The 12,965-nt window shown below is 30.6% G+C and overlaps 1 protein-coding gene across 6 annotated transcripts in view; it reads right to left on the minus strand.

Moving 5' to 3' along the window:
- LOC121115249 (uncharacterized) overlaps positions 1–12,965 on the minus strand; it is a 161,633-nt gene that overhangs the window by 10,908 nt on the left and 137,760 nt on the right. For 3 of the 6 annotated variants that reach the window (XM_040709450.2, XM_040709447.2, XM_040709448.2), the window contains exons 4-6: positions 4,839–5,218; positions 3,649–4,017; positions 1,963–1,995 (exon numbers count right to left, since the gene is read on the minus strand). In XM_040709450.2, the coding sequence (XP_040565384.1) occupies positions 1,963–1,995; positions 3,649–4,017; positions 4,839–5,218 (782 nt within the window). The remainder of the gene's footprint in view (positions 1–1,962; positions 1,996–3,648; positions 4,018–4,838; positions 5,219–12,965) is intronic. The other 3 variants (XM_071887454.1, XM_040709449.2, XM_071887453.1) reach the window with 1 other exon arrangement.

Consider the following 12,965-nt stretch of genomic DNA (forward strand, 5'->3'; position numbering starts at 1 on the left):
AAATCACAGTTTTTATTAAATTATTTAATTCCAATATCGAGCCTTTCACAGGCCTCTTTCCTAGAATTAGGTTTACATTTAGCTATATGAATTTAATAAATGAGTGTTTTTTCCCACAAAATATGTCAAATAGTTGACAAATGGCCTTATGGATTTATGTTATGTCATTTTAGTAATTCATTAACCACATTAGTAGCGGACGTGCTTGCGCCCGCACTTAAAGGTTTCTAGAATTACATAGATAAAGTATTCCTAGGTTAATCTTTGACGATGTGAAATTGCCTCATTTTTTAAGGTATGCGAGGATACAATTATACAAATTCTACATATTACAACTGGAATATAATAATTTGTACAAGGAAATTCTCAAAAGCATACAAAATGCACGCATTTTCACATCTCTAGTTATCTTATAGGTAGGATTGCAATTTTTATTGAGGTTCAGTGAGCACATCCACATTGGATATCTAGTTCCTCTGTTTCATTCTATGAGACACTTGTTATTGACAATAAATAATGAACACAACTTAACAACTGATCAAAGAAGCAACTGTTCTTTTTTCTTTCTTTCTATAAAGTCAACTGTTTCCCAACAAAAGTTGCAACTCTGCTTATAGCTTTAAAAAGCCGAAGCATTAAAAAAATCCGCTGAGTAATAAATATATTTATAATTGCCCTTAAAAAAGAATTATCAAAAAAAAATCAAGATAAATTAATTCATTATTTTTAAGGAAGGAAATAAATTAAAGTGTATTTATTTTAGGAGGAAATCTTCAAGTATAAAAAATAAATATCTGAACATCAACTAGGTTGGGGGATCGGAGATAAAAATAAAAAAGTATGCATAACAGAGGGCTCAAAACATAGTCGGTACATTATATTTTTAAAGACGTCAAAAACACAGAGGATATTAAATAAATAGCTTATTTTTAATTTGATTATATCATATAAACATAGAGGTAGTTATAAAAAAAAAGCAAGTGAAAAATGAAGCAAATACAGTAGAACCTTTGTTAACGTACATAATTAATTTATACGGTTTTTTTTTTGCTTTTTTTTTTTTGCACAAATCAAAGTGTAAATTAAACACTCTACAGAGTCCGCAGAAAGCTATATTAAATTAATTTTTAATTGATAAAGTAAAAGTAAGGGATTCCATTTTTATTTTTTTTTATGAGTAGAAGAGTAATAAAATTAAAAAGTGATTTAACTTTAAAAATGTATTAAGGAATTAAAATAACTTTATAAAGTAAATCATAAATATTATTCTGATAATATACAATTAATTGATAAGTTAAAAAAGAAATTGTAATTCCTTAAAACATTCATTATAGAATTCAGAGGCGTCCGCAGGGATGGGCTGGAGGGGTTATAGCAAGTGTTTTATCAGTCGTTATTTATTGGGCTTAGTTTAGTCTTAGGACCTGTTCTATCAATCTTTGGTACCGGTCCTTAAGACCTGTCAGTACTAGAACTGACTAAAAAATAAAATTAAGTGTAGGACCGAACTTTATCAGTTGTAGGATTGAACTGCAGGACTGAACTAGACATAACCACAATTCTAAATAAGGACCAAAAAACTAGCTGTAGTCCCCCCAATTAAGAGGCAATTTTGAATGAAATTTCATGGAATGTTGTATAAATGTGTCCCTTTTTTTATGCGTTAAGATTTATACTGATTTAATCAAAATATACCTTAAATTAACTTTTCGCTGACCCTGTAGTTTTATTTACAGACGGAATAGCTTCAAATTTCATTCGTTAACCAAGAGTTTACTGTACTTAAAAGGAACTATAAATCAATCTACTCTAATATTTTTTTTTTCTAATAGGTAAACAACTGTGATTTGAAATATTTCAATTTTCTCTATTTACGGATCTTTTATATATTGAAATATTCAATTATCATTTTTTTGTAATGCCTGAGAGAATAATCAAAAGAGATATAATCAATTTACTCACGTTTTCAACCTCATTAGTAGACTCATTGTCATGCTATAAAGGCGTACAATAAAAGAACATCACAAATAGCTTTAAAAAGCTTATATTCATATATATATATATAATAAAAATAAAATGTTTGCATCAAAATGAATTCAGAGCATAATATTTTTCTGTGTAGAAATTTAGTTTTGAGACTTGGCCCAAGACAATTTTTTTCCCCTTGTTTTGTAATTTTATGTACATTGAATTGTTCACAAACCATGGATCGATCTCAGATAGGGATGAGATTTGGGTATTTATAAATTTACCTGGGATGACACCCGGTAATTAAACTTCGAACTTGGGTAGAACTCTGGGTGTTTTAATATCAGCAAATAATTTTTATTGATAAGTAGGGATTTCGAAGAGTGCAAGGGTAAGGCGGCAATAAAACATATTGTACACCTGAATTAAAACCCTGTTAACATCAGCTGCCTGTTATATTGTTTTTTTTTTAAATAACCCGAAAGTAGACAGGAATTAATCATTCAGAGAGATGTTAACACCACGACTATCTATTTAGAATGAACAAAAAAGAACGATTCGCACCAATCGTTTTTCCTGTTCTAATCTTTAAATTGTTATTTTTCTCTAGGTTTTGCCCATCCTTACTAATGCGTATAGACGCCATACTAAGGGAAAAACATTGTACCCTCTCTTTTAGATGGGCAATGACAATAAAAATTTGATCGAGTATGTTGCCCCCAATATGATGATGTCATTTTCATATTGCTACCAACTTTTGGACTAATTAACAATGAAAGTGCAGTAGCCAAAACAATTTATAACTATGTATATATAAACATGACGTAATCGTAAGCCTTCCTTCACACTAATTCGTTTGCTTAATCATACCAATGGTACGTAAGTACTCATACAAAAAAGAAAAGATTCAAAATTACAGGCCAATAGTGATTAATATATGACTAATACCCAAGTAAAAACCGAGTAGTCCTTGAATATTTTCATCGAGTTCAGTTCAAGTTTTCAGAAAAGAATAGTTACTCTAAAGATTACTTTATATACAAGTGAAAAAATAGCTTTCAAAGAGAAATCATTGTGTGACAAGTTTGTGTGATAAATTCGACTCGAGGTAAGTCTTGAGTCCAAGTCCCCATCTCTAGATCAATAAAAAAAAGTCTTGAGACCGTAAATAGTTTTTAGACCAAATCGAAATCTCAAATGAGAAAAAAATTTGTACAAAAAAAAAAAAAAAGCTTTGAGCTTTACTTTCATAACAATTGATATTTCGTGAGGTGAGAGGCCAAATTTCAAAAGTCATAATATTTCTAATTTTAAGTCAACCTTTTTAGACAAGGATCCTAATATTTATATTTTATTTGTTACAACGATTTGGCTCTAAACCTTCGATTTGTAAGTCATACTCAAAACTAATATATGATTACTTTATTTTGTCATATAAAATTGGATTATTCATAAAAAACATATAACTTTAAAATGCTCATTTTTCAAAGGATAAAGGTATGTTATACATATATGTAGAAAATATGAAAAATATCTTTCTTCATATATGAAGAAGGAGCAGGGAGGAATATCATTTCCGCTCTCATTTTATTTTAAGAAAGGGGGGTTCTTCCCCCTTTCTTGAAAAAAATAAAAATAAAACGTACATATTCATATAAATAAAGAGATAGGATTTAGTACCTGGGAAAGTGATCTGTGCCTAATATTATTCTTGGAGTTTGCAGATACAGACTGATGCGAAGGGGATCCAGCAGAGGATCCTGCAGACGAAATGGAGCACATGGAGCTCTTCCGCGAACCAAGAGAGGATGGAGATGAGGGAGGTGTAGTAAAGTGGAACTTTGGCTCTCCATTTTTAGTCGAAATGATATCTGTAATGACTTGCTCTGAGGCGGGAGGAAGTTTAAAAGGATCCTCTGTTGCGTTTGAGACCTTCTTAGAAATCTCTTCCAGCTGTTGGAACTCGGAGACCATAAAGACTTCTTCATCGATGAGAGGCTTTAGGCAGGCCACTAAAGTGCAATAACGTAATCGTTCCTCAGTCAGAACCTATTATTTTTGAAGAAAGAGTGAGAATCAATTAAACATTTAATTTAATGAATTGAGACTTGCATTTCGGATATAGGGACAAAATAGATTTAGTCCATTTCATTTGTCATTTATGACAGGGCGTAATGCTAATAGCAACAAAAACAATGTATATTGCATTTTTGTTTGTTTGTCATTTAACCATTTCCCTACTATTCAAGCCAATTGGTATTAAATATTGATTGATTGAATTTAAATTAGCATTTGTTCAGCTGTACATAATTAAGTTCTTATTGAAGCAAATCCTACAGTTCCGAAGAATTAGCAAATAATTTTGAGCCAACCTTTTTTTTTTTTTAAGAAAAGGGTTATATTGTTGTTATTTAAATCGTGATGGTGCTCCATAGATGTAACAAAGGAGCACTTACCGGTGAGCCGTCAATCATTTGAAAATCATATTAGCTGACAAGATTTAGTAAATCTGTCTTAATTCTCGTATCTTAAGTCAAGTGTATTCAAAAGGATCAAGAGATCGTCATTCAGGATTCTTTAAACTCCTGGAAAATTCTTAAAAAAGAATTTTACAGACTAGGAGTGTTTTCTGAATCCTTCTAACTGCTGGTCACCCTAATCGGAGGTACCCTTCTAATGCAAGTCCTCCTTAAGAAAGAAGGATTTTTATTTAATCCAGCTTATCAACTGACATTAATTCATCACCGGCGTGATTTTTACACACCCTTTCCCACAGGAAGAATGCAAAATGATTTCGTATAACTTTTTTTTTTAAATCGGAAATGCAAGTCTAAATGAATGATAAATCATGTTTAATGCTTGAAAATTACCTTTCTAACAGCGTTTTTCTCCGTGTCCTCCAAGACTTTCATCTGTTTATTAACTTCCATGAGTGAGCTCTCCAAAATAGAATTACTATTGTTGTTACAATTCCCATTACTGGAGCCCTTTGAAGGATTCTTTTTGTGTTTCTTTTGGAGTCGAGCATAGTTCTCACTCTTTTTCTTATATTCGGATCGATTCTTTTTATAATCTTTGGCATGCTCTTTGTCAAGGAGAGAGCCAGTCTTTTTCCAATCTTCAATTTTGTCTTGAAGGGGAAGGATCATACAGTCAAGAAGGGCACTACAAAGTGTCTTCAAACGTGATTCCATGGCCTTGTGTCGAATCACTATACGTGTCAAACATGCACCGATTTCCCTTGTTCCACCTATAAAAATTAATCAAAAAACAAAGTTAATATTATTCATTTCCATTAATATGTACGGCATAAAAAAGCCTCTTTGACCTATTTATGAAGGGGGAAAAGCCACTTTTCATAAATATATATATATATATGTGTATGTACCCAAATAATAAGCCTTCATAAAAAAAATAAAGGGGGAGCAAAACTTGGCAAGAGACTTTTTAATATTAACAAAAAATAATATTTTGTATTGACTATACAAAAATGTATGTAGAGAGATCAAAACAAGAGCAATTTGAAGGGAATCAGCAAAAACAACTTCCAACTTTCTATTCATCCTTAACTCAAATCATCATTCTAAACATCCAACAACAAATAAGTACACTTTATACAATTTAACTAAGATGTATAAAGAAAGAGAGAACAGTAGTGGATTTTTCTACATAGTTCTGCAAATAAAAAAAAATCCCCTTTATAAAAACTAAACAAATATTGAAATTATGTAGACATAATCAAATCTGATGTCAAAATATTTAATTCATTGTACATGTTTACTCCTTTCTACGGCGTTTCATCAATCACATGTATTTATTTTTTTTGTCAGGTATCGATTTTTCTTCTTTTCTTATCCTTATTACTTATTTTAAACGTTGATTAGTTGAATTCGAATGAACTCTTGATAAGCTGTGAACAATTTCCCCGAACATTATTGATTTAATAGTTATGGCTTTATTACTATTCCCTACAGCGGAACTATAATTAGTTTTTTTTTTTTTAAGTTGGCAAACTGAAGGCAATTTTCTTTTCTACAGCTGTTGTCATAACTATTTAATTCATGAGGACTGAATATTTTTGTGTGCTCATAAAATACTTTGAGGAATACAGGGTGTCTGCAGGAGATGGCTGAAGCCTCGTCCAAATTAAGGAATTTATGGATTTACTAGATTTTTTTTGTCATTCGGGCAAATTATGCAGCAGAGCAAAAAATTAAATATTTGAATTTTTTTTGGGAATAGCTGTGGATTTTGGAAATTTATTTCCAAAAAAATTAATTTTCAATTTTTTATTCTGTGAAAAGCTATGGATTTTTGAAATTTTGTTTTTTGTCAATATCTTGGATTTTGAAATTTTTTTTCAAAAAATTAATTTTTCAATTTTTTTTCCAAAAAAATTAATTTTCTGAGTAGCTACGGTTTTTGTAATTTTTTAGAATTTTTTGAAAACTTGAAATTTAATTTTGAAAAAAAAATTGGATATTTTGGATAAAAATTGGACAGGGAAATTTTTTTTTTTTAAATAATTTGTTTTTTGTAAATTAATATGGATTTATGAAATTTTTATCAAAAAAATTAAATGTATAAATTAATTTATTAAAAAAATCAAGAAAAAAGAAGAGTATGCATATTATCCTGCGGATGTTCCTGGAATTGTAAGTCCTTGTTGGACTTAGAGTAGAAAGGGGCATTGGAATAATTCTTGCCAATTTCCTCCTTTATTTATTTCTCCCCTTCCTCCCTTGTCACAGCTGATTTTAGCTCATCCACTGAAACGTTCACAGCTAAGCTGTTCTTCCCCAAGACATTGTTTAAATTGTCAGGGTTACCCACTCAATTTTTGCTATTTTTTTTTTTAACATGCCCAAGATGCTCTCAATTAGCATCACTGACAATAATGTTACGAGGGTATTGACGCAATACAAACGTTACTGTACTAAATTTGCATTGAAGCCGTCACGCCATTACGTAATAAAATATATGACGTAACTTCCCCATAAATATATGTATATCTGTGAACACCACCCCCATAAGTACATCGTAATTACCCTTCATATTTTCAATCGAAAAAGTAGCGAAATATAATTCTAAAACACTTTGCCGAATAAAATAAATAAATATATGATGATTCATGCTGCAATACTATGTATCATGATTTATATTCATGTTACTCTAATTTTAAAAGAGTAATATTTAATTATGTTCCATGAATTACAATGATTAAGAGTACATTAATTAATAATCGCCTCTGACTCCGTAATTCTCAAGATGGGATTGTCATTGGATGAGAAACTTTCACTACAGATCGGACAAGTCCCTTTGAAAGGCAATATGAAAAACATGCACCCAAGAAATGCAAACATTGTATTAGGGAGCTAACGCTGTGACTTATTGGGCAATTGTCTGGATTTTTGATCGAACGGTTCTAATAGTGGTTCGGTCCAACTGTTGAAGCATCCTTATGAATCAATTAAGAATAAATGATTGTAATTCGGGACTAATCATTAATATATACTTTTTTAAATTTGATTTGATGTACCATAACGACTACTGGACAAGACAAACATATATGACGCCATAGAGTACAGCAGTGGTACTCTAACACCAACAGTCAAGGAAGGCCATATAGAGCTACTCTTGGTAACAGCTGCTATACTCTTTGACGTCACTATTAAAAAGCGTGGTAGAAGTTAAACATTTGCAGGAAAGGCGTTATGGTATAACCTTGTATTTCTATTAACCATGGTATTGCAACATGGATCATCATAAGATATATTTATTATTCTGTTCGCTAAAGTTATCATTCAGCTAACAACTAATTTTGGGACCAGAATCAGACCAAAAAAGACTGGTATTGTGAAAATACTACACACCACTAATTGAGCCATTTTCCCCGGATTCTTTTCATAGGAGAAGAGGTTGCGATATATCTACAATAAAGGTCAATAAACGCCTCACATCATCATCAAAACTTTTGTTCAAATAAATGGATGAACAAATGGTACCCGTGTGGGGAGAGAATTCATTTATTTATTGTCAATAATAATAAAATAATAAATCGTTATACCCCCCACTTCTTTCTTTGGTTGACTTCAAAATGAGGTCAGGGACGGTGATTCCCTCAATCCTTTTCCTTCTTTTTAACTTTCTCCCTCATTGAATCTAAATGAAATGATTAAATGATATAGACTTATTATAACTAATAATGATGTAGCCTACATATTGTAGAATGTCAGGGGAAGAGAGGACATGGAGTACTCGAGTGGGAATCAAGATTGACTTTTTTAAGCCTAAAAAATATTAAAAAAATGTAAGATTGATGAGCCACCAAATGGCTTTCTTCCACTCTAATATTTCTAATAAGAAAAAATTAGTTGTGAGTCTATTGCTTTATTTTTTATTATTAATGTATTAAACTACATCACATCGTTACTACAAGTGTATCTCGCAGCCTTTTTTCAAAAGGGAAAAAACCCAAAATCAATTTTTAGTTAGCCCTTGCTTGATAACGTCTTATGAAAGTTTACATTTACACTCCTTTCAATGCGAGACTGATGGATTTTTTGTTACACATTCAAAGGCCGACTAAATACGCGGTCAACACGTTTAAAAACAACTAAATTAGAGAGACTGATATATTTGTATAGAAATTTTAACATAAAAAGGTGGAAAAATAGCACTAAAACCTTTTTTATCAATTAGATAAATATACAAATAGGCTCAAAACAAGTTGCTGGTTAGTTATTCTTACTAGTAATAGAATTATTCACTCTTTTATAGTAGGAAAATATTGACAGCTTATCAAAAGCTAATTTGAATTCAACTTATCAACATTCAGAACACTAATTACGTCGTTACGTTAGTTGTTTCGCAATCCTTCTTACGAAAAAATATAGACATCAAAAAGGCCCCAAAACACCTGATAGTAGTAAGCCGATTCATCCCAACTGCGGAACTATCATTTCATCATTTTTTCATAGCTTGACAAGTATGGGTCGAGCAACAGGAGTGCAGAGAGTCATGGTTTCCGACCTTTTGAGAATTTGCAATTATAATATTAATAATTATATAGTATTTATGCTATTATAATCTTTAAAAAAATTTCTTGATATTTTTAAAGAATATGTATGTGTAAGAATATCAGGCAGCGGGGTCATACAACATCATTTAACGTGATTTGAGGGACACTAAGTCCCTCAAACTATCAATACTATGGTTCTTAGCCTGACAAAAGACCATTCTAACTCAAGCAATCTATAAGGTTCAAACCCTTGATTAGGGGAAAATAAGCAGACTGATCGACAACTGGCAACAAAATATAGTGTAAATTTGTCTGTTATTTTGTGATATACATATGCCCCATCAAAAAAATAAAAAAACACAGCATGATATTGAAACCTATTAGCTTCTATATAACTTATAGTAGATACATAAATTTTCTTTCCATCACCAAACAAAGTCAATAATAATAATAATGGTATCGAATACACCATTTCATTTGCTCAATCTGTTACGATTTTTATATACTCTTATTTATTTATGAATAAGTAAATGTATAGTTTATATAAAGAGGATATCCCCCCTTCCCAACATAACTATCAATAATACTTTAAGTATGTAAAGAAGAGCACATAAAAAGGCATCAAAGTAGTTTGCATGAAATTATATATAAAATACTGCATACTTATAAATAAGTTTAGTTTGTTACTATGAAACTTAGTATGTACATCCATATATACTGCTGCATTGATCCTTATTTGGGACTGAAGACTGCAGTCCATTCTGCCTTTCTTACTTACTTTTAATACAGTGATATTTAGGCAATAAGATGGTAGCAACATATTATGAGCATTTTGATCATTTAAAAAAAGTTAAAATGGTGCATATTATCTAATATATTGTATATACTTAATGGATAAAGTTATATGGTTATTAGTAATAGATAAATATGTCGATCAGTATACATTATACATAAAATGTTAATTCTAATTTAGGACCAAATACTTCGGCTCAGTCCGTTCAAACCCCACATTTTGGTCTAATATTTTAATATATATGGATAAAATTAGCTATGCCCGATGAAAAAGATGTATTAGGTATTATACAAAATAGTGTTTCTCAAATTGTGGAGCAAAGTTCCCTTTCGCAGTAGGTGGAGGCAAGTCCGTACTAGAATTAGGGTATTTAGGAGTCGAGTACACTCACCCACCCCTCCCCTTTGACTAAAATTTTGCTGTCAAATATGTAAAAAAAAAAGTTAAATTCCCACCCTCCCCAAAAACCAAACAAAGTCACGACCCTCTTTGGAGGAACGCCATAAATAGTTTAGGAGTTAATTATAGTACTGGGAGATCTAGATATTATTTTTCCAGGTGGTACTACGCCCTGTAATAAGTTTGAGATTCCCTGATATACAATAGGGAGTATATTATTTAAATTGGCCCTCCCCCAGACCAGACCTTAACTCCCTGGACTTTAAAGTTTCGAGCGTTCCGGAGAAGAACATCTCCGCACATCTCATCCATATTTGAATTTGCTCAAAGGTTCCATCGTACGCCATTAACACAGACTTCATCAAGAGTTGCTTATCTCTTTGCTGTCATGTACATTCTGTTTTTGCTTGTGAAGAAGGCCATTGAAAAATAATTATAGTATATAAACATATCACAAATTGGCTTTGAGTTGTCTTTTCTTGATTCCAAATAAAGCGCATTTTTGTAATTTAGTCATGTTACTGCAAGTTTTGAGTTCCCATTTTGTGCTAGGTAAAATGATTTGACTACCCCTATGGGGGATTGAATCTCCCATTGCTCCATTGTGTTTATTTTCCATATTAATTATTATTTCCAATTGTCCTTTTATCTTTCTCAGAGTATGTAGGTTCCTTGTTTGCTTTCTAATCCCAATGGAATTCTCTTTTCCTCCTCTCTTAACAAAGATTCCTAATTTTAACTTTTTTATAAATATATGTATAATTAACTTTGTTGTTGAACCAAAAAAATAAACCCTTGTTTTCTTTTCAATGTATAAAAAAAAATGTCCTTATGGCTATATTTTATTGCCTACTTTATAAATAAGAAGGGATACAAAGAAAGATTTAAATGCAATGAGTCTTGACTTCATAAAAGGGATATCTAATGTCTAATATCTAATCGAACCGATACGATTATTTTTTCCCAAAAAAATTACTTTATTTTTAGAAAAAGAAATATCTTTTTCTAAAAATAAAGTAATTTTTTTGTTGGACGGCATCAAAACCAAGTTTTTGTGGACATAGTTTTGCTATTAATAAAAAAATTTAACGGTCTACGATCGGTCCTGGATTTTTAGATCGAAACCCCAATATTTATATAATACTAGAAACCCGGCATTCCCCAGAGTTATTAGGCTTCGACTAACATACACATTTTGCTTCAACAATATATGCAGAAGATAACACAACAATTCCGTGTATTCCTCTCCGTTTTTCATGAGTACATTCACACATAGATACACACCAAATACTTGGACATTCACTCCTCAAGAAAAAAAAAAATATTACAGATTGAGAAAAAAAAAAAAAAATGATACTTTCATTTTTTTTTTTTCCATTATGAGTTGAACTAAACGCCTGCAAGTTTTCATTCATTTTATACAGTGTTCCTTGTACACTATACTCCCTTGTTTTCTTTATATTGTATTGGTATATGATATACATTAGGAAACACTATATACAGTGCATGCTGCTTTTCATACATACATTAATTTTTACTCACTAGATGGCTCTTAAGTTGAATCAATGTTATTTTCAATTACATTTTTACCCCAATAGGCAAGATTTTTTTTTGCGAAAAAACAGATATTTCATTCACTGAATACTCCAATTGTATATCATGGTCACATAATGAAATGCCCTTTATTTGTTAATGGAACATCCTTAGAGATTGAAAATAACAAGACTTGATGTTATTATAAATAATTAGGAGTGCAACTTTATTTTATAAATAAGGATTAGAAAGTACACAAGGTACTAATATTTTACTTCTTTGGAAATATTTTACATCCAATTATAGAGCTGATTACTAATTTTAAATATATCAAATTTTTAAGCATTTTTTTTATTTTTAATAATACTTTTATGCTCTTTCGGTCAACATTTGAATAAGGAAAAAATATCAGACTATCATTATGATGGTACACTAATAATTACCACCAAAATATAATATAAATTTCATGGATGTATTTTTATTCCATGGAAGAAGATCCAATTCAGGAAATATAGAATATAAATATTAAGAAATCATTTTTGAAGGTTTTTATTCGTGAATGAATAACCCCTATTTTTTATATTTGTTTAAGAGCAAAAGGAACTGATTTGAAGCGTAAATAAAAGGTTTTCTATCATCAAAAGTGTATATGCTTCTATAAGGGGTTTCTCTCTCACATATTTGTATTTTTCAGAAATACTTTATTTGGTTGAAATTGAACTACTTGTTCAAAAGATATTACTATTTTAAAATTGGTGTAATTTTGTTTTTCTAATTAAAAATAAATCATATATCAGGAAACAATTTACTGATTGAAAAAATAGTAAAGAAGGAGTACATTTAGGGGTCCCGAGAAATTATATTTATACAAATTAATGAATCATATTTATGAAATTGTTTAGGCCAATTCCTGATTGCAAATAGTCTTAATCACTAAGAATAAATAAAGCAGGTATTTTTTACATTTCTGAAATTTATGTGTTCTCTTCCGGTCAATTACTCTTTTGTAATCTATATTAATTAAGCTAAGGTTGTCTGTATGTATGTTTGAATGAAAAACAGTCATTTTTGTTCTATGACATGTGTTCATATTAATAAAATCTCGCAGGCGTTTTGTATGTAGCATCGAGCGTGTGTAGCTGAGGTTCAGCTAGATAGCACTCTAGAGACTTAAGTACTCTGAGGCTAATCACGTCATATAAATGTTTATTTCTCAAGCTGTATAATTATTAAAATAAAAAAAATACTATT

This window comes from Lepeophtheirus salmonis, chromosome 3, assembly GCF_016086655.4.
Source record: "Lepeophtheirus salmonis chromosome 3, UVic_Lsal_1.4, whole genome shotgun sequence".
Lineage (NCBI taxonomy): Eukaryota > Metazoa > Arthropoda > Copepoda > Siphonostomatoida > Caligidae > Lepeophtheirus > Lepeophtheirus salmonis.